This window comes from Myotis daubentonii, chromosome 14, assembly GCF_963259705.1.
Source record: "Myotis daubentonii chromosome 14, mMyoDau2.1, whole genome shotgun sequence".
In the NCBI taxonomy this organism is placed as follows: domain Eukaryota; kingdom Metazoa; phylum Chordata; class Mammalia; order Chiroptera; family Vespertilionidae; genus Myotis; species Myotis daubentonii.
In genome coordinates, this window is record NC_081853.1 from 30931045 (window position 1) to 30957068 (window position 26024).

Below are 26024 nucleotides of genomic sequence, written 5' to 3' on the forward strand. Positions count from 1 at the left end.
TTTAAAAAAATAATACATTTGTGTAATTCAGAAACCAAAATTAATAAAAATGCACAGTGAAGTCTCCTTCCTTTGCTCTAATGAATAATTCTATACATTTTCACTTCACACGTGCAAAATGTATATGTGGGATAGATTTTGTTTCACGGTTTTTCTGAAGGGGAAAACATCAGAGTTCCTTTCTCATATAGTACTTAAGTTAACAAAATATATTAAGTGTTGAAAGACTTATCAAACCTCACCAGTCAAAACTGTGCTGAGCCTGCAGAATGATAATTAGCAAAATTAGATGGAATGTAAACAATCGTAAATAAATTATATAGGTTATATGTGAAAAAGATAATTTAAGTTCTCTAAAATAAGATCTATGGCACATCTGATCCACAGATCTATTTTGGTGCTATTAGAATGTTCTTTATTAACAGAACATTTTAGACTATACTAGACTATGAATCAAAGTGTCTTTATTTAGAGTCCACATTAATCTCAAAAGATAAAATTTACCTGCTACTTGTTTTAAGCAAAAAGACTTCCAACTTCTCCAAGCATTGATGCTTCACAGCTGGACCAATTAGTAGAAAGAGAAAGAAATTGAAGAGAATTTTGGGGGGTTATTTTGGGGGTTTTTTGTTTTATTTATGAATCTAAAGATGGGAAGAACGAACATTGTCTCCAAATAAAGGCAGGTTAAGATATGAGAGGATCAGTACAGAGCCTGAAACAAAAAAAATGTGGTAAATGTTATCATCTCAGCCTTGTAGAGAAAGTTTCCCTAGGATTAGAAATAGACTAGTCAATAGGTCCTGAGTAAATAACAAATAAATAAGAAAGAAATACTACTTGTTTTAAAAGCATTTGATAGGGCTTTTTTTTAATATATATGTGTTTAATATGGTTTGCAAAATAAATTTTATTTCTCAGCTGATACTGTAGACCATGTTTAGGACAAGCATTGAAAATTAACTCCCCCATATATTGCCATTATTCCCCCATGTATTTTTCTAAAGGAAAACCTTTTTCCTGCGACTTAAAAATTTCTTTTCTGTGGAAATATATTAGCAAATAAGTAATATTGAAATAAGACCACACTTTAAAATAAACAGACAATAGTATTATGATGAAAATATCAGAAAAAATCATCTTTTTACATGTGGTTTTCTTATTTTAGTCTTTGCTCTGACAGTCTCCTAGAAAATAGGAACCTTAGTACCTAGCAAATATTTGATAATCATCTAACTAAATATAGCACCCTCAAATAATTAGTATAACATTATTTCATCCCATCTAAAACTGAATTATACCTTTTTATAAAGGTATAAGCTGGTTTTTTATTATATAGATTTTTTATATTGTTTTATCTTGGATAAAGTTCATAATTTATTTTCTGTGGTTAGAGGGTGATGAAGAAGATGAAGCAAATAAAATTGAGGCCTTACATAAAAGAAGGAATCTACTTGCTGCCTTCAGCAAACTTATCATTTATGATATTGTTGACATGCATGCAGCTGCAGACATCTTTAAACACTACATGAAGGTATATTTTTGTATTCTTTTTTCTCTTTTCATCTAATTGGCAGAGAAATTTGTAATTAAAATGAAAGAAAGGATGGTAACAGAAGCCAAAATTCACAGCTTTTATGTATATACTAGAGGCCCGGTGCACGAAATTCATGCACAAGGGAGAGGTGTGTGTCCCTCAGCCCGGCCTGCACCCCCTCCAATCTGGGACCCCTCGAGGGATGTCCGACTGCCCGTTTAGGCCCGATCCCGGTGGAATTGAGCCTAAACGGGCAGTCAGACATCCCTCTCACAATCCAGGACTGCTGGCTCCCAACCGCTCGCCTACCTTCCAGCCTGATTGCCCCTAACCCCTTCTGCCTGCCAGCCTGGTCACCCCCAACTGCCCTCCCCTGCAGGCTGGTCCCCCACAACTGCCCTCCCCTGCAGGCATGATTCCCCCCCCCACTTCCCTCCCTTTCAGGCCTTGTCCCTCCCAACTGCCCTCCCCTGCAGGTCTGATCACCCCCAACTGCCCTCCCTTTCAGGCCTGATCCCTCCCAACTGCCCTCCCCTGCCGGCCATCTTGTGTCCACATGGGGGTGGCCATCTTGTGTGTTGGAGTGATGGTCAATTTGCATATTACCTGTTTATTATATAGGATATGTGATGATTTCTTATATGTCTAAAGTTTCTGTCTCTTATATAAGTATAAATTTTATATCATTATATCAATTCCATAAAGTAGGAGTTCTTCACATTTATATGAAAGAATGCGTTTTTATTTTCATGAGGCCATATATTCTTTTTTTATTTTTAAATAAGGAAAAGTTTATTTAGAAAGCCACAGAAGTAGAAGTGAGCTGTAGAAAAAAATGGGCTCAGGAAACAAGTTACAGAGGCAAAAGAAGGGCACTTAGAGGTTAGGAGAAAAAGAGAAGCAAGGAAAACACACCTGGTGGATGGGAGTGGGAAATGGTGCAGGCATGCTCCATAGAGAGCCGCCAAGGCCATGTATTCTCTTTTATTATTTTTATTTATTACTAGAGGCCCGGTGCCTGGCCTGCGCACTTACGCAGTCTGGGAGCCCTTGGGGGATGTCTGACTGCTGTGGAGGAGGGAGAGGCTCCTGCCACTGCAGCTGTGCTTACCAGCCATGAGCCCAGCTTCTGGCTGAGCAGCGCTTACCCTGTTCGAGCGCACTGACCACCAGGGGGAAGCTCCTACGTTGAGCGTCTGCCCCCTGGTGGTCAGTGCACATCATAGCAACTGGTCGTTCCGCCATTCAGTCGATTTACATATTAGCCTTTTATTATATAGGACTAGAGCAGGGGTGGGCAATCTTTTTGTGAGTGCATGCCAAAACCAGCAAAATCTCTGACTCAAAATTCTTCTGCATGCCAACCCTAATTTTTTGAGAACATGTTACACCTACTTGATATCTCTTAAGGTGTACATATGTGAAGAACCTTGAAGAAATAATAAAATTCATTTGAGCAACAAAAACACAGTATATGATGATGAAAAATACATTTATTTTTTAATGTATACATGTACACTGATAGTCCGACAGAAAACTTTATGACTCCGTTTGATGTTATCAGTGGGACTTTTGCTGCTGCATCACTGATGACCGAGATTTTATTTACATCAGGTTTATATTTCGTGACCTTCAGAGATATGCACGAGCTACTACTTTCATCTGTCAGGCTACTCCTATTATGAGATTTAACAAAATGCATCACTGAGAGCAAAGATTCACAAGCGTATGTGGATGAAACCAAAACACTAGTCAGATCTAGGAAGGCAGGGAGAGTTAAGGCAGAGGCATAGAAATTGCTCTTCCCCTCTCTCGTTAATCCTTGTCTATGGTCTTTAAGATAACTTGTTATGTAAAATTATTTATCTAAGATGCACCTACACTGAATTTATGTGAAAAATAAAAAGTCAATATGAAGAAAAAAATTGTAAGTGGAAAATTATAAGAGAGGGTTTTGCGTGCCAGCAAAAGTTACTGGCGTGCCATGTTTGGCACACGTGCCAGGGGTTGCCCACCCCTGGACTAGAGGCTCGATGCACGAATTCATGCATAGGCAATTGGGGCCAGCCAGCCACAGGGAGGGACCATGGGAGGTTGGCTGGCCATGGGAGGTTGGCTGTAGGAGCACACTGACCACCAGCGGGCAGCTTGTGCGTTAAGCGTCTGCCCCCAATGGTGTGTGTGTGTCATAGTGACTGGTCATTCAGTCTTTTGGTTGCTTAGGCTTTTATATGTATAGATTTTATTTATTTTTAGGGGGGTACAGAGAGAGGGAAAAACATTGATCTGTTGTTCCACTTAGTCATGCATTCATTGGTTGATCCTTGTATGTGCTCTGATTGGGGATCAGACCCCAAAGCTTGGTATATTGGGACGATGCTCTTCTAACCAACTTTGCTACCCAGCCAGGAGGGTGGCTTTGTATTCTCTTGTCCAACATGGCAGAAAGCTTATGACATCTCTTCAGACATTTTTATAAGTATGCCAACTGTGTACCATGTTGCTTGCCAGAGCTAAAGTTACGAAGATTTTTTAATCTCTGCTTTAATTCCAGTCTAAAGCTGGATAGAGTCAAGTAATTAAATAATTGCATTATACAGAAGTATATGTAGGGTAGCCTTAAAACAGATACCCAACTCTTGAGAAATGTGAGCATTACCTGGTCAGTGTTGCTCAATGGTTGGTGTCAACCTATGACCAGGAGGTCATGGTTGGATTGCTGGTCAGTGCACATGTCCAAGATGTGGGCTGGATAATGATTCTCTCTCATCATTGATGTTTTTATCACTCGCTTCCTCTCCCTTCCTCTCTGAAATCATAAAAAGTATATTTAAAAAAAAGAGTAAAATATGAGGGTTAATGAAAACTGCTTAAAAGTGACTTCTGAACTACATCTGAGACAGTTAAGCATAAATTAGTCAAGCAAAGAAGTAGTGGGAGGACTTGTAGACTGAACTTCATGGACATCACAGAGGAATATGAATTGTTTGGGGAAAATGCAAGTAATTTGATACATAGATTGCTTATGAAAACAGAGGCAGAGATAAGATTTTTTAAAAGTGACAGAGCCCTCGCTGGGTAGCTCAGTTGGTTAGAGTGTCATCCTTCTATGCCATTGATGGCGAACCTTTTGAGCTCGACGTGTCAGCATTTTGAAAAACCCTAACTTAACTCTGGTGCCGTGTCACATATAGAAATTTTTTGATATTTGCAACCATAGTAAAACAAAGATTTATATTTTTGATATTTTATATATTTAAATGCCATTTAACAAAGAAAAATCAACCAAAAAAATGAGTTCTCATGTCACCTCTGACACACATGTCATAGGTTCGCCATCACTGTTCTATGCCAAGGTTGAAAGTTCAATCCCCCATCAGGGCACTACAAGAATCAACCAATGAATGCATAAGAAAGTGGAACAACAAACCAATGTTCCTCTCTCCCTTCCTCCCTCAACTACCCTTTCTCTTTTTCTCCCTCCCCTTTCCTCTCTCTCTGTAAAAACTCAATAAATTAAATTTTGAAAAAAGAAAGTGACAAGTTAGGCCCAATATGCTGTATGAGAAGTTTGGGTTTTTCCCCTAGGGAAGTAAAGAGATACTGAAGTGTTTTGATCAATTTTTCTTATGACAATTTTGGTTGGTACTTACCTTCCTGGCTGCTCTTCTTTCCAAAAGCTCCATTTTGCTCTTAATCCTCTAAAAAAGCAGTGCTCAGAAATCTTTATAACGTAGTCTGACAGGCACAGATAAGAGAGAACACCTTGTGGTTGTGGGTGGCCTTATTCGTATGTCAGAAACACGGTTTTACTTTTCCCGTGATCAGAATATTGTATGCCATAGATCCATTGTGTCTTTATCCATGTTTAGGTATAATCCAGTTATAGTTATGATGTTGTAACTAATTGATCATATTTTGTCAACACTGAAATGTGACGAGCACTGTGCAAGTAGCCAGTTTTGTTTTGTTTTGGGGGGTTCTTTTTTGTGCCGAAAATCAGGACCTAATCAGGTGGTCAGAGATTTTAAAAAGACATGATTTCTGCTTATATCTATAATAATAAAAGCCTAAGCGACCATCGCAACTGAACGGACAACCAAACAGGCTGTGTGGGGCAACTAGGCTGGCGGGGGGTTAGTGAGGAGCGACCAAACGACTGAGCAGCAGGCTGTGTGGGGCGACCAGACCCACGGGGGGGCAGTTGGGGGCGACCAGGCCAGCAGGGAGGTTAGTGAGAGGCGATCAAACGACTAAGCAGCAGGCTGCATGGGGCGACCAGGCCCGCAGGCAGGTGAGCAGTTAAGAGCCAATGATCCCAGATTGTGAGAGGGATGTCTGACTGCCGGATCCCGATCCTAGGGATCGGGCCTAAACCAGCAGTCGGACATCCCCCAAGGGGTCCTGGATTGGACAGGGTGCAGGCTGGGCTGAGGGGATTCCCCACCACCAACACCGCCTCTACTATAATATTAAAAGCATAATATGCTAATTAGGCCTGACATCCTTCCAGATGACCTTCCAGACAAAGCCAGGGCTACAAGGGAAGCCCAGGTCCTGGGTGCCTGCAGCGGCCAGAGGGAAGCCCAGGTCCCAGGTGCCAGAGGGAAGCCGGTGCCGGCAGCTGGAGGAAGGAAGGCCTACTCTTGCACGAATTTCATGCATCGGGCCTCTAGTAGATTAATAGAGAAACTAAAATGTAAACATAAAGTTAATGAATAGTTGCCTATGTTTTTGTTTGTTTTGTTTTTTGCTTGAGGTTTTGTTTTTTGGTTGCCTATTTTTTGTGTGTGTGTGCTATTTATATTTGAGACACTGTTCTAAGGCTTTTACATTATTTTTGTTGATTACAGTAACCCTATGAGGTAGAAAATCAAATCATTTACAAATAAGGAAGTTAAGGGTTGGGTTGAGTAGCTTTCCAAGATCAGACAATCATTAAAGTAGCAAAAATTGGGATTTCATTTTAGGTTTGTTTAGCTTCAAGACTTAGCTCCTTCCATAAAACTTCAGCATAATTATTGTAGTGACAGATGTACAAATTTTAAAGCAAGCATAGGATATAGAGACAGACTTATGTGAGAGGAATCAGAGAAGGCTTCCTAAACTAATGTCTAGGCAGGGTTTGGATGAATGAATATGAGCTTACCATGGTTATTCCTTGTCAGTACTTAACAATATTGCATTGGTGTCAAGAAGTGAGTCTTTTCCAAACCTTTTAAAATCCTTACAAAATTTTGCACACCTCTGATAATTATAGGCTTTAATCTTTTTGTGAGTAATCTAATAACTATTTGTTAATAACCCTTTGTTTTATATCCCTGGTTATGTGGCGTTTTGCCCCACTCGTCTCTGTAGTCATTAAAAATCTGAATTTATTAGCAATCTGTTCGTTGACCCACTTTAGTATTTCAGTATATCTTTCTCTTTTTTCTCCTACATTGAGATCGTTTTTAATTGCACTTAGAGGATGATTCTTTTTTTTTTTTTTAATATATTTTATTGATTTTTTTACAGAGAGGAAGGGAAAGGGATAGAGAGTTAGAAACATCGATGAGAGAGAAACATCGATCAGCTGCCTCCTGCACACTCCCCACTGGGGATGTGCCCGCAACCAAGGTACATGCCCTTGACCGGAATCGAACCTGGGACCCTTGAGTCCGCAGGCCAGCACTCTATCCACTGAGCCAAACCGGTTAGGGCTAGAGGATGATTCTTATGAATTATTTTCCCTTCTTTGCACCTCATATCATGGTAGGCTAATATAATCACTTCTTCACATAGGTTTAGGGTTTAAGTTTTAGCTTGGAAATAAAATTCAGATTAATGGTTTCAAATAAAACTTTTCCTAATTTTTTACTAGAAGGGAAATTTTTTTTACATTCTGTATCAAAAAAAACTGAATTATAAAGAAATTAAGCCAAAACCGGTTTGGCTCAGTGGATAGAGCGTCGGCCTGCGGACTGAAGGGTCCCAGGTTCGATTCCGGTCAAGGGCATGTACCTGGGTTGCGGGCACATCCCCAGTAGGAGATGTGCAGGAGGCGGCTGATCGATGTTTCTCTCCCATCGATGTTTCTAACTCTCTATCTCTCTCCCTTCCTCTCTGTAAAAAATCAATAAAATATATTAAAAAAAAAAAAAGAAATTAAATTTTTCTCAATCACTGTTGAAAATCAAATGTTTTTACTGTTTATATTATAATAATAAAATATAGACATGTTAGGGAGATAAATAAGCTAGTACATAGAGTATTAAATGAAAAGTTAAGTTTGTTACCTACTCTACCTTTCCCCCTTATTTAGGCCCACTTCCCCAAGGTAAGCAATTTTAACTGTTTTCGTTTTAGTTCTTAAGGAAGTTTCTACCAAAGTCTATTCCTCAATTTGTCACCTTTTAATAGTGTCTTTTGAGTCTATGTTAAAAGAATGAGGAATTCTGTTTACCCTATATGACTTCTCTTCTCTTGGAATTATCAACTTTTTAGTTTTATTAGTAGTAGGATTTCACAATCTTAAATATCAAATGTATATTCCTTTAACTTGAGACAAAATCTTTAAATTCTCATTGTGTTTATGATTAAGAAATTAAATACCTCTGTACTCACCTATTTTTTTTCACCAACCCATTCTATGTCTTGTGAAATTTCAATAATTTTAAAACAATGATTTCTTTCTTTTCTTCACAGTATTACAATGACTATGGTGATATTATTAAGGAAACACTGAGTAAAACCAGGCAGATTGATAAAATTCAATGTGCCAAGACTCTCATTCTCAGTTTGCAGCAGGTAAGAAATTTGAAAGGAAAGAGATAAGAAGTGGAATTAATATATTGAGCACTTCCTTGCATTTCGTATGTGCTAGGTATCTTACCTCATTTAAATTGAGTCATTATATCAGTATATTACTATGTATATTTTCTGGTACAAAGACATGTGTTACATGTCTTTTCTTTTGGAAGATAATCCAATATTTCAAATAGATGAAATCATTAGGTGATCTACTGTTAAACCAGATGAAATGCCAAATTGGATATTTAAAAAGTAATCATTAAAAAGAAATATGTCACATATATTATTGTATAAGTAAGATTCCTAATAATTGCCTAGTAAATTAGTATAGAGATTGGGGGGAGAGGCATAGATATGTGTGTATATATTTAGTCTATGATATGAAGGTCTCATTTCAAATCAGTGGGGAAAGGATTGGGCCTTTTCATTAAATGCTAATGGGGCAATTGAATATATCTTTGGGGAAATAGTTATTTATAGCCCTACCTAATATGTACCCAAAATAACTTCTAGTTGGATTATTATATAAATGTTAAAAATTAAAAGTTTATAAGAAAATGAAAGAGGATATTTTTATATCCTTGAGTGGAGAAGTCCTTACTGAAGAAAGAAGCCACAAAGTAAAGATTGATGATATGTATAATTTTAAATAGATTAATCATCAACCAGCACTATGAACAAAGTTAATAAACAAATAAGATTGGGCGCAAGTATTTTTAATCATACGTTACAATCAGTAAGAAAGATAAATACACCCCCTAGGATAGTGAGCAAAGGATATGAAAAGCCACTTTTCAGAAGAGGAAATCTTAAAAACCAATAAACATATAAAAAGAGGCATTACTTCATTAATCATTTGTGAAATACAAAGTAAAATGAGTAATTTATCACACCTGATCAGATTGGCATGAATTGAAATGATTAATAATACCTATAATTGAAAAAGATGAGGAAAAAAAGATCCCTTATGAAAGAAATTGCTCTTGTCTTCTTGTAATATAATTTTATAGTATATTTCAAAATTCAAGATGTATATTCTTTTTAAAATCAGTGTTTTGTTATTAGGTATCTACATAGTTACATGCAGGTGTGCACAAGATATATATGTAAAAGATGTTTCATTGCAGCAGTTTCTGTAATATGGAAAAATTGGTAATAGTCTCAGTGTCCATCAATAGAGGAATGGTTAAATAAACTGATTATCTCAAGTAGCTAAAAGATTTTTAAGACAAAACATTAAATGAAAAATAACAAGTTTTAGGACAAAATATGTAGTATGGAGCCATTTATGTAAAAATAGAAACTTTGTATATGAAATATATCAATATTTCTAAACTGGCCTAGAAAACTTCTGAACTTGAACACTGATTACCTTTGGAGAGAAGAATGATATTTAGTGGGAGAAAGGGAGGGAGTGAAATTTTTACTTCGATGTTCTTTGAATTTTATACAATGAAATATATTCTTTGTATTTATTTTATTTATTTACTTTTATCCTCACTCCAACCAGCAGAGCCACACTGGCCAGGGCTGTATTATTTTAAATGTAAACTTTAAAGTGAAGATAGAGCATGCATCTAGTAGAGGGAAGAGTTAATGATGCAGGAAGGAAAAGCAAATAAGCACAGGAGCAAAACTGCTGAGGAGGTGAAAGGGAGTGTGATCGTTAGTGCTCTGAGGTTTTGTTTTTGTTGTTATTTTGACACATATATGTAATGTATATGTAATTTATAAAAGCCCTCCACCCCGCTTAAGAACTCTTCTGTATATTTTGTTATTGGCGGGGGGGGGGGGGGGGGGGGAGGAATAGCCCCATATATACAAGTGGTCTTTTGCACAATGTTCTTGTCTAAGATATATAAGTGAAAAAACAAAGTTCTCAACCTTTATTTTATACATTGTCATTCCTGTGAAAATGACAACAAAAAGAACATATAGATGTTTATGAATATGTAGAGTATATAAACATTTCATTTTCCCAACCCACTTTTTTGTTCAAAAGAAATAAATTCCTGTTTCATTTAATCACATAACTAACATGAAAATGATCTTAAGAAACTAGTTAATAGTAGATGACTTAGGAAAGGAGAACAGTATGACTATACTTAAATATTTTACCATATGCCTCTGAAATATTTTTAAATTATATTACCTATTCTAACAATAAATACAATAAATAAATACTTTTTAACTGTATGTTTCTTCCTTTTTTCTTTCTACCAGTTGTTTAATGAACTTGTTCAAGAGCAAGGTCCCAATCTAGATAGGACATCTGCCCATGTCAGTGGCATTAAAGAATTGGCACGTCGCTTTGCCCTTACATTTGGACTGGACCAAATCAAGACACGAGAAGCAGTTGCCACGCTTCACAAGTGAGTGACCTAAATAATCTGTAACATTCTATTATACAGATTCTGGTTTACTGGAATTTAACTAAGATAGCTGTTACTTGACCCATTTTTAAAGTGACAAATGAACAGGTTTTTTAAGTTATAAAAACTTTAGAGATTGTCTGGTGTCATCATTCTCAACTAGGAGGCCATTTTTAATTTGGAAAAAAAACTAAAACTACCCATTTTTCATCTTATGAAGTATAGAAAGTAAAGTTTAACAAAATATATTTATCTGGTCTACCAGTGAGAAAATGTTGTGGGAACATGGGTTTAAACACACTGTGTAGTACTGATTTGATCAGCCTCAATTCATAACTGAAAACTGAATGACAAAACTTTACTTTGCAAAAACTCAGAGCTGCCTGGTACCACAACCAACTCTAATAAACAAATTTTTTTACTATCTTTCCATGGTATTCTGTTACCCCTAAAAATACACATAGGAATTAACTTTGTGGCTTTTAAATTTTTTTAATATATATTTTTATTGATTTCAGAGAGGAAGAGAGAGGGAGAAAAAGATAGAAACATCAATGATGAGAGAGAATCATTGATCGGCTGCCTCCTGAATGCCCCCTACTGGGGATTGACCCCACAACTGGGCATGTGCCCTTGACCTGAATCGAACCTGAGACCCTTCAGTCCACAAACCAAAGCTCTATCCACTGAGCCAAATTGGCTAGGGCGCTTTTAATTTTCACAATTTATAGTTTTTTTACTGTAAAAAAAAATAAAGTTTAATATTATGCAAATATCTCACATGGGTAACATTTTATCATTGAACTTACGAGATTTTACTATCTTTAGTGATGATTTTGCAGCCTTCCCAACTGTTTTTAAAACTCTATCCCATTGAGAGAACTACACTAGCTATCTGGAAAAACTAGATATTTTCTTTTATTTTAGGGATGGCATAGAATTTGCCTTTAAATACCAAAATCAGAAAGGACAAGAGTATCCACCTCCTAATCTGGCTTTCCTGGAAGTACTAAGTGAATTTTCTTCTAAACTTCTTCGACAGGACAAAAAGACTGTGTAAGTTCCACATTGTGGGGGAAGTGGCTTTTATCATGATATCATTTAATTTTAAATGTTTATTGTGTTTTTAATTTCAAATTCCACTTGTTCATTGCTAATATAGATGAAAGCAATTGACTTTTGTATATTAAATTTGTATCCTGCGACCTTGTTTATTAGTTCCAGCAATTTGTCAGTTCTTTAGGATTTTCCATATAGGGTTTTCATCATGTAATCTGTGATCAAGGATAGTTTGATTTCTGCCTTTCCAGACTATTATACTTTATATTTCTTTATCTTGTCTTATTGCATTAACTAGAATTTCCAGTACAATGTTGAAAAGGGGAGTGGCAAGAGGGGACATTCCTGCCTTATACTGATTTAGTAGGAAAGTTCCAAGTTTCTCCGCATTAAGTGTAATGTTACTTATAGTTTTTTAAAAAATATATATTTTATTGATTTCTTACAGAGAGGAAGGGAGAGAGATAGAGAGTCAGAAACACCCCTACTGGGGATGTGCCCGCAACGAAGGTACATGCCTTTGACCAGAATCGAACCTGGGACCTTTCAGTCCGCAGGCGGACGCTCTACCCACTGAGCCAAACCAGTCAGGGCTACAGTTTTTTTTTTTATAAATGTTCATTATCAGGTTGAGGACATTTCCCTCTGTTCCTTGTTTATTTACTGACAGTTTCTGTCATGAATGGGTGTTTTGTCAAATGCCTTTTCTATATGTATTGGTACGATCATTTGATTTTTTTTTTATCCTATTGACGTGACAGATTGCATTAATTTTAGAATGTTGAACTAGCCTTGTATACCTGGGTTACATCCCACTTGGTCATGATGTATATAAAAAAAATTAGTTGTACATTAGGACTTTGCTTAAACCATCTTTATTTTTTACTTAATTTATTGGAGTGACATTGGTTAATAAAATTAGATAGGTTTCAGGTGTACATTTCTATAATATGTATATAATTTTTTCAGTACATTGTTGGATTCTACTTACTAATATTTTATTGAGGATTTTTGCATTTATGTTCATGAAGATATTAATCTCTAGTTTTCTTGTGACATCTTTGTCTGATTTTGGTATTAGGGTAATGCTAGCCTCATAAAGTGAGTTAAAAAGTATTCTCTCTCTATCCTCCAAAAGAGATTGTAGGGAATTAGGTATATTTTCTTCCTTAAATATTTTGGTTGAATTCACCAGTGGAACTAGTTGAGCCTTGTGTTTTCTGTTTTGGAGAATTATTAATTATTGAATCTATTAATGGATGTAGGCCTACTCAGATTGTCTATTTCTTGCGTCAGTTTTGGCAAATTGTGTGTTTCAAGGAATTGATCTCTTTCATCTAGATTGTCAAAGTTGTGGGCATAGAGTTGTTTACAGTATTCCTTTATTTTCCTTTTAATGTCCATAGATTCTGTGTAGTGATATATTCTCTTTCATTTCTGTTATTAGTAATTTGGGTCCTCTCTTTCTTAGCTAGAGGCTTATTAATTTTCAAGGGACTAAGCTTTTGATTTTGCCAATTTTCTCTGATTCATCTCTCATTTTTGTTCTTTTCTCCCATATTGGATTTAATTTGACTTTATTTTTAGTTTCCTACGGTGGAAACCTATTTTAGATCTCTTTTTTCTAATGTGTACATTCAGTGCTATAAATTTACCTCTAAATACTGCTTTCACTACATCTCACAAATTTGGTTAAGTTGCATTTTCTTTTTATTTCAAAATATTTTAAAATTCCTTATGATTGCTTTGACCTATGTGTTATTTAGAAGTGTGTTACTTAATCTCTACATATTTTGGGATTTATCCAGCTATCTTTCTAATGTTGGTTTTCAGTTTAATTCCATTGTGGTCTGAGAGCAGACATTGTATGATTTCTATACTTCTAAATTTGTTAAAGTGTGTTTTATGGCCCACAATGTGATATATTTTGATGAATAGTCCAGGTGAGCATGAGGATAATGTGTATTCTGTTAATGTTGGATGAAGTAGTCTATAAATATCAAGTATGTGGAGGTAATTGATGGTGTAGTTGAGTCTAACTATGTCCTTACTGATTTTCTGCCTGCTGAATCTGTCCATGTCTAATAAGGGGTGTTGAACTCTCCAATTCTGATAGTAGATCCATCTATTCCTCTTTGCAATTCTATTAATTCTTTCCCTCATAGTTTGATATTCTGTTATTAGGCACAAACACGAGGAGGATTATGTCTTCTTGGAGAATTGATCCTTTTATCTGTATGTAGTGCCCTTCTTTACTCCTGATAACTTTTCCTTGCTGTGAAGTCTGCTCTGAAATTAATATAGCTACTCCTGTTTTCTTTAGATTAGTATTAGCATGTTATCTTTCTCCATCTATACTTTTAATCAAATATGTTTTTATTTTAAAAATATTTTTATTGATTTCAGAGGGAAAGGGAGAGAGAGATAGAAACATCAATGATGAATCATTGGTTGGCTGCCCCCTGTACACCCCACTGGGGATCAAGCAACCTGGGCATGTGCTCTGACCAGGAATCAAACAGTGACCTCCTGGTTCATAGGTCGATGCTCAACCACTGAGCCACTTCGGTCAAGTGATGTTTCTCTGTTTAAAGTGAGTTTCTGTAGACAACCTATATTTGGGTCTTGTCCTTTGATCCACTCTGACAATGTGTCTTTTACTTGGTGCATTTAGACCATTGATATTCATATAATTGGATTAACTTCTACCATATTCCTTACTATTGTTGTTTCCCTTGTTCTTTGCTCCTGTTGTTTTTTGTTTGTTCTTCCACTCTTTTTTTTTCTGTCTTTTGTGGTTTTATTTGAACATTTTATGATTCTATTTACTCTCCTTTCTTAGCATATTGATACTTTCTAAGTGGTTGCCCTAGAGTTTGCAATATACATTTATAGCTAATCTAAGTCTACTTCACAGATAGTATGAAAATAATACAGTTCATCCCTCCCATCCCTTGGATCATTGCTCTCATTCATTTCATTTGTATACAACATAACATAATTAAACACATGGTTGGTATTATTTTGAACAAACTTACTAGTATTTGTTAGATTAAGAATAAGTAAGTTTTTTGTTTTTTGGCTAATCCTCACCTGAGGATATTTTTTCTTTGTGTGTATGTATGTGTGTGTGTGTGTGTGTGTATATGTGTATTTATTTATTTATTTATTTAAGTGATCTCAGAGAGACAGATAGAAACATCAATGATGAAAGAGAATCATTGATTGGCTGCCTCCTACATGCCTCCTACTGGGGACCGAGCCCACAACCTGGGCATGTGCCCTTAATCAGAATCGAACCCAGGACCCTTCAGTCCTCAGGCTGACACTATCCACTGAGCTGAACCGGCTAGGGCTGAGGACATTTTTCCATTGATTTTTAGAGAGTGAGAGGGAGGGAGAAGGGGCCGGGGAGAGGGGAGAGAGAGACATAAATTGGTAGCCTCCTGCATGCGCCCAGACTGAGCCTGGGATAGGGCCTAGGATAGAACCCGCAACCCTTCTGGCATAGGCCTAAGCTGTAGCCACACAGGCCGGGGCAGAAAATAAGTTTTTATTGTACCTTCATTTCTTCCTCCTTCTTGTAGATCCAAGTTTCTGACCTATATTATTTTCCTTCTCTAGTAAAGAGCATCTTTTAACATTTCTTGCAAAGCAAATCTATTGGCAACAGAGTCAATTTTTGTTGAGAAAGTCTTTATTTCCCCTTCACTTTTGAAGAATAATTTTGCAAGACAGACTTTAGGCTGGTGGGTTTTTTCTCTTAACATTTTAAATATTTCACTCTTGCTTGCATGGTTTCTGAGGAGAGATTGAATATAATTTTTATTTTTGTTTTTCTGTAGCTAAGGTACTTTTTTCCCGCTGGCTTTTTCTTTAATTTTCTGTAGTTTGAAAATGTTATGTCTAGATGTAGTTCTTTTGGTATTTTTCCTGCTTGGGATTGAGTTTCCTGGATCTGTGGTTTGCTACCTTTTTTAGAGAGACAGACATTGATTTGTTGTTCCACTTACGCATTTACTGGTTGACTCATGGGCCAGGACTATGGATTGATGTCTATTATTTTGTCACTATTTCAAATATGTCTTCTGTTCCTCCTTTCTCTCTTCTCCTTATGATATTGCCATTATGCATACGTTATGTTTCACAGTTGTACTACAGCCCTAGGATATTTGGGGGGTGGGTAGTTATCTTTGTTCTTCGCTTTTTAGTTTTTAAGGATTCTGTTGAGATATCCTCTAGCTCAGATAGTCTCTCCTTATCCTTTTTTCATTAGAGCCCTTAGCATATGAATCTTAGTTGTTTATTCCCAGCCTGAAAATTATAGCCTTTTTGCCCTGTCTGGTTCTGATCTTGCTCCGCTTCTTCCAATTGTGTTTTTTAACTTTTGGTATGTCTTATAATTTGTTCTTGATAGCTGGACATAATGTACTGGGTAAAGTGAACTGCTGTAAATGGGCATTTAGTAATGCGGTAATGAGATGTTGGGGGGAGGGGAAGCATTCTGTAGTCTTATGGTTAGGTCTCAGCCTTTTAGTGAGCTTTGCCTCTGGACTGTGAACTTTACGTGTGTTTCTCAGGATTTTTTGTTTTTTCTCTTCCACCCTTAGGCGGAACAGGATGAGTAGAGTGGACTGGAGTTGGCTTTTTGTAGGGTAGAGGTGGGGTCATTTGCTCCTAGCTGCTGTCCAGACCACAGCTTCTACAACAAATGGATGGCCTGCTTGTTCCAGGGCAGCTCTAAACAGAGAGAAAGGAAGCCCCATCTTCTTACCCGTGTAAGAAGCTCCAGTAACACAGAGCTGTGGTGGAGGAGAGGGGCAAGGGACTAGTGCAGGATGCGGTTCAAATGCTGCCAACTCTCACTGAGAGTTAGTAGAGTTAGTAAAACTGAGATTTAGTAGATTTTCTTAAATGTGTCTTCCATTTGCTATGTGCCCTTAGGACAATTTCTAATGAACTTAAATGATTATCTTTTATCATTTTCACCAGTTAAAAGGTGCTTTTGCTGGGGAAAGCATGTGTATGCAAAGCTCCTCACTCCACCATTCCAGAACTCCTGCCTTAGTTTGAACATTTAAAAGAAAATTCAGTGTGTGTTTGTGAGTGTGGGTTTTCTCCTCACTCCACCATTCCAGAACTCCTGCCTTAGTTTGAACATTTAAAAGAAAATTCAGTGTGTGTTTGTGAGTGTGGGTTTTTTCCCCTCAAAAAATAGAACTCATGGACATGAGCAACAGTGTGGTGATTGTGGGGCTAAGGAAAGTGGAAGAAGGCACAGAGGGAATAAACAGTGATGGAAAAAATATTAAATTTTAATTAAGTAACCTTTTTTGAGCCAAACTTCTCAGGATTTTTTTGAACATTGGTATTTTAAAACAAAGGAAGAAATATGGGAAGGACCAGACATATAAACAAACACACACACACCCTTAGTTATACATTCACTTGTTTAAAGTATTCCAGGAATATGTGAAGCAAAACCTTATATTCTCAGTCCCTCTCTTTCCAAAGGTAACCACTGTTAAAAGTGTGTCCTTAGGGATTCTTCAGAGCCTCCAGTTATGAAAATATGACCCTGCTTCTTCTGTTGTGTTTCTAGTCATTCATACCTAGAAAAATTCCTTACGGAGCAAATGATGGAAAGGAGGGAAGATGTGTGGCTTCCTCTCATCTCCTATAGAAATTCGTTAGTCACTGGAGGTGAAGATGATAGAATGTCTGTGAACAGTGGAAGTAGCAGCAGCAAAACCTCCTCAGTAAGGAGTAAGAAAGGACGACCCCCCCTTCATAAGAAACGAGTAGAAGGTAAGTTGCCTTTAAACTATGAGGCAAATCACTTTTCTGATATAAAGTAGCAAATCTGCTGAAGCAAGGTGATACTGTTGAGCACATTATTTCCTTGTATATTTGATACACAGAGATTCAGGCAAAAAAGTTGGAATAGACAGAGTGGGACAAAAGAAGCTGAAAAAAATGGATACAGAGGAAGGTAGGCACAGAGAAAAAAAGGACATAGTTACAGTAGTTTAAAAATTGATCCCAAACAAGAGTCCTCTAATACATTAAAACTTAAAATAACAATGAGAATGTTGTTATTCTGTCAGAATTCATACTAGTATAGGAGAAATTCTGGTAAGTTAAGGATAGACCTCTGCAGCAAATTAAATATATCAGAACAGCTTTTCATTTCTACCACTTGGGTGGATCATTTATTTTTATATATTAAAATGGTGATGGTCAAATCTGGTTTTACAAAACTCATGAACTGGTGATTGGGGCATTGAATTATGATGAAAATGTGAGCAATAGTTGATATTCTTATAACCAAAAGACTAAAAAGAAATTGCTTCATTATAACAAAGCATTATTGTTAAACTAAGAGAAAATTCAAAGTTAAATGCTTATTTCCTCAAATAAAGATTCTAGGAAATTTTCTCCAAACCAAGAAAGGAGGACCGTGATCTGAATCCTATATTCTTGAAATTTTCTATATACCTTTAAGCATCTAACCCAGTGGTTCTCAACCTTCTGGCCCTTTAAATACAGTTCCTCATGTTGTGACCCAACCATAAAATTATTTTCGTTGCTACTTCATAACTGTAATGTTGCTACTGTTATGAATCGTAATGTAAATATCTGATATGCAGGATGGTCTTAGGCGACCCCTGTGAAAGGTTCGTTTGACCGCCAAAGGGGTTACCACCCACAGGTTGAGAACCGCTGATAACCTCTGCTGCCTAAAAAATAGTGATTCATCAAAGATTTTGTTAAAATCTGTGGCAAAATTAGAATTTAATAAACTTTCATCATTGGGGAGGCAGTACTGACTAGTGATGAAAAGTCCAAACTCTAAAATTAGAGTTCTAGAATTCAAACCTGGCTTTCTCATTTTTTAGCTATGTGACCTTTTAGCATGTTACTTAACCTCTCTAAACCCCAATCACCAATCAAATGAAGGATGATCAGAGTACCTATCCTGTTAGCTATTGTGAATATGAAATGAGGTACTCCAAATAAAATAGTACACATACGTATTTAGCTCAGTGCATGGCACATAGGTCTTCAATAAATGTTAGCTGCTGTCATCATCATATAGTAAGGCCTCTTATCTAGCATCAGTCAGTAAACTAGGCTGGCTGTATCTTAATTAAAGTTTAAGATTTCCTTTCAAGGTTCAGCTATGGGACTTAAAATCTTTGGGGTCCAGTGAATGAAAGTACAAAACTCTGCTTTATACTGTAGGATCCTGAACTTTTCTTTAACCCTTTGCGGTCCAATGTTATTTTTGGAATTCAAACACTCTGGTCCAAATTAACTGACGGGATTGAATGTTGAACTTTTTAATGTTCTTATTGCTCGACGTTGGACCTGCTCCTAGCGCGTGGTCTGTCGAGTCAGCCTCAAGGTTGGACCGAAAAGGGTTAAAGATTACTCCAGTCACTTCCTTTTGAAAATGTCTAGAGCAGCCATATCTAGATAGGTAGGTAGATAGATGTATAGATATAAAATACATTTTTCCCTATTCATAGCTTTTCATAGATGTACTATTCATATAAATCAACATACATCAAATCCTTGCTATGTACCAGGAATGTGTTTTATATAGGTTACATCACTTAATCATTCATTTGACTAATATTTGTAAAGCACTTAGGTAAGTCTCTGGCACATAGTAAATACTGTATAAATTTTTTTTATAAATCAACTTTGAGTTCAACACTATTATCCAGATTTTACACAGAAGAAACTAAGGCATAGAGAATTTAAATAATGGAGCTGTCAGTATGATTATCTTTAGGACTAAGAGAAACATATATATAGACCAGATAACCTTAATTTGGTAATTGTTAAATTGCGAAAAAGAAAACTTGTTTTGTCAATTTGAAACTTACCAGGTGACTAAGGTTACATGCCAAATACCTTTAGGAAGCAGAGTTTCATCTGTTTGGTGTAACGATGAGAAAGCTTTGCAAGAAGTGTTCCCAGTGCAGAATATTTAAGAGTAGGAGGATCTCTTCAAGAAAAGTGGGTTCTTCCTGAAGTTATTATTTCATTAAGTCTTTACCAAGCATGCCCATTTTGTATATGAGAAACCTGAATTTGTGGAAGTTTAACAACTTATACAAAGTCACACAGTGAGTAGTATAACTGAGATTCAAACTAGGCAATCTACCTCCAGAGCCATGTTCAAGTCTGTGCTATAACTTCTACCAGAGTTCACTTCACCCAGGACATTCTTAACTGGAATTTTACAGATGAGAGCCTGGATAATACATGGCTAAATAGGACTGACACCATGATTCAGACTCCTGGACCTCTGCCAGCACCACAGCTCACTTCCACTGTCCTGCGGGAGAACAGCCGGCCCCTGGGAGAGCAGATTCAGGAGCCTGAGTCTGAACATGGTTCTGAACCCGACTTCTTACACAAGTAAGTAGTAAAAGTTCGTTTTCTTGACATAAAACCTGTAACTGTTAAAGAAATTAAGAAAATCTTTTCATTCATCAGGCCATTTACAGGTCAGTTTCTGGGAAAACAAAACCACAAGTAAAGGATAAATAATTTACATGAAAAGATAAGTTACTCAAAGTCCGGAAACTTTTAAATGCATGATGCGTCACTAGATGCTACTTTCAGTTAGAGTTTGCACATTCGTTGGGCAGGTCTGTTTCTTCTGAGGGTCTTGTCCAGAAGACATGCAGGTTACTTTCTTGGCAAAAGAGCTTATACTAGTCTGAACATCAAATCAGTAGGCTGTTCTACTTTTATCCATTTGATTAATAGTACTTACCTTGTTTAAGCTTAACATTTTTAATGGTTTTGGATTAAGAATTAAGATGTTAGATAAATTTGGAGAAGTGGTAGAATTAGTTGTCCTTTTGCTAAGAGAAAATAAAGATCTTACCTTTTTCCATAGTAGCAATTAAAATGTTTTCTAGTGCCAGGGCTCTGAAAAATGTGATTGCATGAATTTTACTATTAAAAAAAACACACACACACACACAACTTTTTCTATGTTGTTTTCCATCCAACTTTGAAATTTTCTTAGCTCTTCATTTGTGTTTCTATTCATCCTGGGGTGACTTACTCTGATGGATAAGAAAGAGAATTCTCACTCGAACTCAAGAAATTTAGCTGGTTGGAAATGGAAATTGGCAGTGTTAGAGTACCCAGATCCTGGTTTTTTCATAAGACATCTTTCCTCTGAGGGTTTTCTTTAAAGCTGAAAGGATAATTGTCAGCCACTGCATAACTGGACATTCTTAGAAGGTGGTTTTGCTATATGACCAGCTTCCCACCTTGCTTCCCTGACCTTACCATTTGTCAGTTCTTCTTGGCTATGGTCTGCCTTCTTTTCCCTGCTATAGGTTTACAGGTTTTATCAAAGTGGTAGCCCCATACAATTATGTAAAGAAAGCTGCTGAGAAAGAACTTCATGCGACAGATTTTATCTACTAAAAATCATTAAAGTTTACATCCCGTAAAAGTCCCATGAGGCATGTTTATTGCAAGTGTTCATGTGCTAATACAAGTATTGAGTACAGGTGCAGAATTTGGCCCAGCATGCATCTAACTCCACATCTCAGAAGGACAGAAAAAACTATTATACCCTTCCTTTTCAACTCTGGAGGGTTCTGAGGTACCAGGCCAGCATCATTTCTGTCCCTTAGGGGACTGGCTGCCCAGCTAGGAACACTTATGCGTATGACAGCAGCTGAATACAGGGATCTAAGATGCATTCATTTGGTAGGGATTTGGGGAATGAAGCTGATAATTTAAGCACCTATAGGGGAGGAGAAAGTTTTTCTCTATTTGGCCCTACATGGGGATTAGGCCAGCCAACTACAGCCTTCTTAACATCAGACTTATTAGCTAATTCTATTATCTTCTGCCACAAAATGAATAATAGTGCTGTCTCTTAGTCCTCAGATGCAGATCTCTTGGTTAGGCCAGCCAAAATTAGAAGACTTAAATCGGAAGGACAGAACAGGAATGAACTACATGAAAGTGAGAACTGGAGTGAGGCATGCCGTGTAAGTGACACATCCAGTATCACAAGAACAAGACTGTGATGCTGGTCATTTTGTGGAATGACTTGGGATCCTCTGATGTTTGGTCTTAGGAGTTAAAATCATAATTCAGGATCTGCCATGCAGCATAGGACAGGAATGGACGCCTTGGGCCCTTGAGCTGTTCATTGTTTCAATTCTGTGCTGCTCCTTGCCAGCTATGTGGCTTTGGGCAAGCTCTAAAACCTCTGTGCTCAGGTTCCTCATTTGTAAATTTGGGATAATAGGAATACCAACTACTTAAAGTTTTGTGGGAATGGATACATAGCTAAGTAAATCTTAACTACTATTACTGTTATTGCATTTAAATTGTACTTCTAATGAGTTGAGATGAAATTTTGAGTGAACTGAATGATCTTTAATTAGAGTTCAATATCATAATTTGTGCAGTCTCTAGGTTGTAATTGGAAAGTGTGCTTTCATTGGTTAGGAGACCTAATGTAAGAAAGAGCCAGGACTCACTCTGAAGTCCGTGATTCAGAACAGCTTTCCGACTGTGCTTTTTCTTTATCAGTCGGGGCTTAATGGAGGAAGATGCTGAGCCCATCTTTGAAGACGTGATGATGTCATCCCGGAGCCAATTAGAAGATATGAATGAAGAATTTGAAGACACCATGGTTATTGATCTGGTAAGGAAATTCAATACATTTTTCTTTTGTTAAACTATGTGAAGGTGTTGGTTAGAGAGGAAGGGAGAGGGATAGAGAGAGACATCATCAATTAGCTGCCTCCTGCATGACCCCTCCTAGGGATCGAGCCTTGACCAGAATCAAACCCGTGACCTCTTGGTTCATGGGATGATGCTCAACCACTGGCCTCTTTTACTTTAAATCAGATACTGACAATATACTGCACTCCAACATGACCCAATAATGCAGAATATGGACTAGGTATTTTAAGACATTAACTTTGTCAGGAATAATAATACTTGGTGGTTATGTTTTTTAAAATTTCCACCCATTAGAGATACATATTAAAGGTAATTATAGGTGAAATTACATGGAGAAGAAAAACTGAGATGACTCAATGAAACAAGAGTTTTAAGTTGGGTGATGGGAACATGGGAATTCATCATATTACTTTCTCTGTATTAATTTGCTGGGGTTGCCATAAATACCACTGAGTGGGTGGCTTATTTTCTCACCGTTCTGGAGGCTAGAAATCTGAGATCAAGGTATCAGGAGGGTTGGTTTCATTCTGAGACCTCTCTGTATTACTTGTGGATAGCCATCTTCCTTTGTCTTTACACAGTCTTTCCTGTCTTCTTCTAAGGACACAAATCGTATTGGATTAGAACCCATGACCACCTTTTACCCTAACTCTTGAAAGCCCTATCTCCAAATAAGTCACATTCTGAGGGGCCCATAACATTCTGCTTTCTATGTTTTTTTCCATGAGATCATGTCACTCCAATCTGTAACCTACCTTTCATCTACCTGCCTTGGGGAATTTAGTGCAGTTTTGTCACCTGGCATTTGATCATTTTATAGTTATGTTATGATTGGAGAAATGTTCTATGTTTATAGGCCCAAAAATTTATAGGCATTTACATATTCGATTGATTCATAATTTGCAAGTCTTTTTTCTTGTATAAGGGATAATTAAAAACCAGGTTCTTTTAAAATGTATGCTCCATGTAAAACCAGATTTTTTTTTTTTTTCCAAAATTGACCTTTAACCGTTCTGTACATTTATGGTACCATCAGAAATACCAGCTGCTTATTATCACAGTTTGTTGTCTTAATGTATCTAAGGAATAAAATGAAATAATTTGGCTTCTCTTTCCAGCCCCCATCAAGAAATCGGCGAGAGCGAGCTGAGCTGAGGCCAGATTTCTTCGATTCTGCAGCTATCATAGAAGACGACTCAGTAAATGTTAAATTATTACTGCTTTTTATTTATGGTTTCTGGGCCTTGTTTTTTGTATGAAGTTAATAATTGTGTTTCTCATTTTCTAGGGATTTGGAATGCCTATGTTCTGAAGTCTGAAGAAAATTTACAAATATGGAACTCTATTATTTAGAGCTAGAGGCCTATATACTGTGATAGCTTGTATGGGGAATAAACACTTTTGATGTGATCTGATTTGTTTTTTAATCAAATGATTGAGGTCAATCCCCTTGTGCAGTGACAGAAGAGGAGCATGTAACTTACCCAAGGGAATGCTGGTGAATATCACCTCAGAAAGACTGACCTGAAAAATCATTTGTGTCCTAATATTGGACTTACCCAATACAGATAGACGTGTTTTTCTGGAAGGAGGAAAAAATTTTAAATTTTTAAAACAGCTGTCAAGATAAACACTGTTATACACCTGTTTTATGAAAACTCAGCATTGAGTAAAAAAAATATTTTTAACTTTATTTTCCTGTTGTACAATTTAAAAACCGTTTTAACATTTTGCCTTTTTATGTTTTAAAAGCTAACCATTTTTATTAAACCTACGAGTAAGCAGCTCATTTTAATTGCCGAAGAGTGTTTTGGAGCTCACTGGATTTGGTTGACCTTGTGGAATACAGAAATATGGAGGAGCAGAATATTGACAAGCTAAGATGATCTGACAGTGCATCTCTGCCAAAACCACACGCCCTCTATGGATATGGATTCCCAGATTTTATATACTCTTGAATAAAAAGGTTTATTTTTATTTATAACGGGGGCATAAAATAAGAAATGTCCATGCAGCCATTTTTCCAACAGATGCTGTACACCGTTCATTTTATATAGAATAGGGAGATTCAAATACAGTACATTTTCTATTGGTATTTGTTCTGTGCATTTTTAGCAACTTCTACCAGCAAATAAAGTATTCTCAGTAAAACAAAAATGGTTCTCAAGTTATCAGTTGCTGTTTTATCACTTATTTCATGCCCTGCCAAATTGAAGTAACATGGACTTCCATTTTCTTAAAAAGATAATCACACAGAACTCCTTTGCCATGCAAAAGTAATTTTAAGTGTAACATAACTGTGTCTACTTCCCATGCACTTAATACCTTTATGCGCTAATTTTGTGAATTAAGTTTACCGATTATAGAAGTATGTGCTGCATAGAAGTCTGTGCTTAGAGGGTGAAGTTCCTAAGCTTACCTTGAAATACAGCTACATTTCAGTGTTAAATGTGCATATTGAGAATAATTCTTTGGGAAAAGAAATTATGAATCTTCAGGACAGCCTTCAATGGTTTAGAGTTACAGACTGCTTAGATCTTTTAGGACTTGCTGCTATTGTTTTTAAAAGCCCACTTAGTTGCTTCCTTTCTGATTTTTAAAGTAAGCCTCAATTTCCAAACCAATCCATCCATAACTGTTTCTGGGCTTGTTTTTAAAGTAGCTGCAACAGAATCATGAGGTCTGCCCTTTGTACCAAAAATGAAAAGCATTATTTAAAATCTGTGCACCCAATGATTATCTTTTGTCCAGGAAAGAAAAATGGATTTTCTTCATCCTTTTAGTAAACAGATTTTTCTCAACATTTGTGTAGTTCTGAAAAAAACTCAGTTGCCAAAAATGTTTTATCTGCTGATCTAGCAATTCCTGGGCTCCAGTTAGGGGTGGGGTGGGGTCTTGCTTTCTTCAGAGATGTGGACTTCCTTGGAAGTAAAGGGGCAGGAATGCCCGGGACAGTCCACCATGCCTGCCCTGCCTGTGGTTGTGGCCAGGAAGCAAGCTGGAGGTGCCCTGCACACGCACAGATTGATCCTTTGCTTGACAGTCTCATGGGAAACAGATGCTGACTTAGAATCGTAGACTCCCATGCAACAAAAAGGCTTAACATCTACTCCAATGGGTTCCCAGTTCAGTTTAAAATCAATCGAAATTTTGTATTTTCAGTGTCTCCTTGATTGGTTTTGCTAGTAATTCTGTAAATTGTACATTTGCAATATGAGGTTTTTTTCCTTTTGTACAATTTGAAACTGATGCTTCACCTTTCCTTTAATAAACTATTCAAAATCAGGCTGTGGTAGTCATACTATTGTTCCTGCTAGGAAAGCTTTAAAGATTTTCTATCCTGCTGCTCGTGAGAGTTTGCTCTTGCAGACAATTGTTAAATGGCAAAGTTACTGTCTCAGGGAGATTTTTTTTTTTTTTTAAGAAAGCAGAAATTTAGGATTAGCTTGTTAATTTTCTTTCATTCCTTGGATTTCCTATGAGAGAATGGGTAGGCCAAGTAGCCTTGGTTTCAAGGCTGC

At 36.8% G+C, this 26024-nt stretch overlaps 1 protein-coding gene across 7 annotated transcripts in view; it reads left to right on the forward strand.

The window, feature by feature from the left end:
* STAG1 (STAG1 cohesin complex component) overlaps positions 1 to 25788 on the forward strand; it is a 350463-nt gene extending 324675 nt beyond the window's left edge. For 6 of the 7 annotated variants that reach the window (XM_059663856.1, XM_059663857.1, XM_059663858.1 and 3 more), the window contains 10 exons: positions 1395 to 1534; positions 8225 to 8326; positions 10553 to 10701; positions 11629 to 11757; positions 17363 to 17568; positions 20019 to 20193; positions 21687 to 21797; positions 22348 to 22462; positions 23622 to 23702; positions 23792 to 25788. In XM_059663856.1, coding sequence (XP_059519839.1) covers positions 1395 to 1534; positions 8225 to 8326; positions 10553 to 10701; positions 11629 to 11757; positions 17363 to 17568; positions 20019 to 20193; positions 21687 to 21797; positions 22348 to 22462; positions 23622 to 23702; positions 23792 to 23815 — 1232 coding nt within the window. In that variant the 3' untranslated portion in view covers positions 23816 to 25788. The remainder of the gene's footprint in view (positions 1 to 1394; positions 1535 to 8224; positions 8327 to 10552; positions 10702 to 11628; positions 11758 to 17362; positions 17569 to 20018; positions 20194 to 21686; positions 21798 to 22347; positions 22463 to 23621; positions 23703 to 23791) is intronic. The other variant, XM_059663860.1, reaches the window with a different exon arrangement.
* Positions 25789 to 26024: the final 236 nt, after the last annotated feature.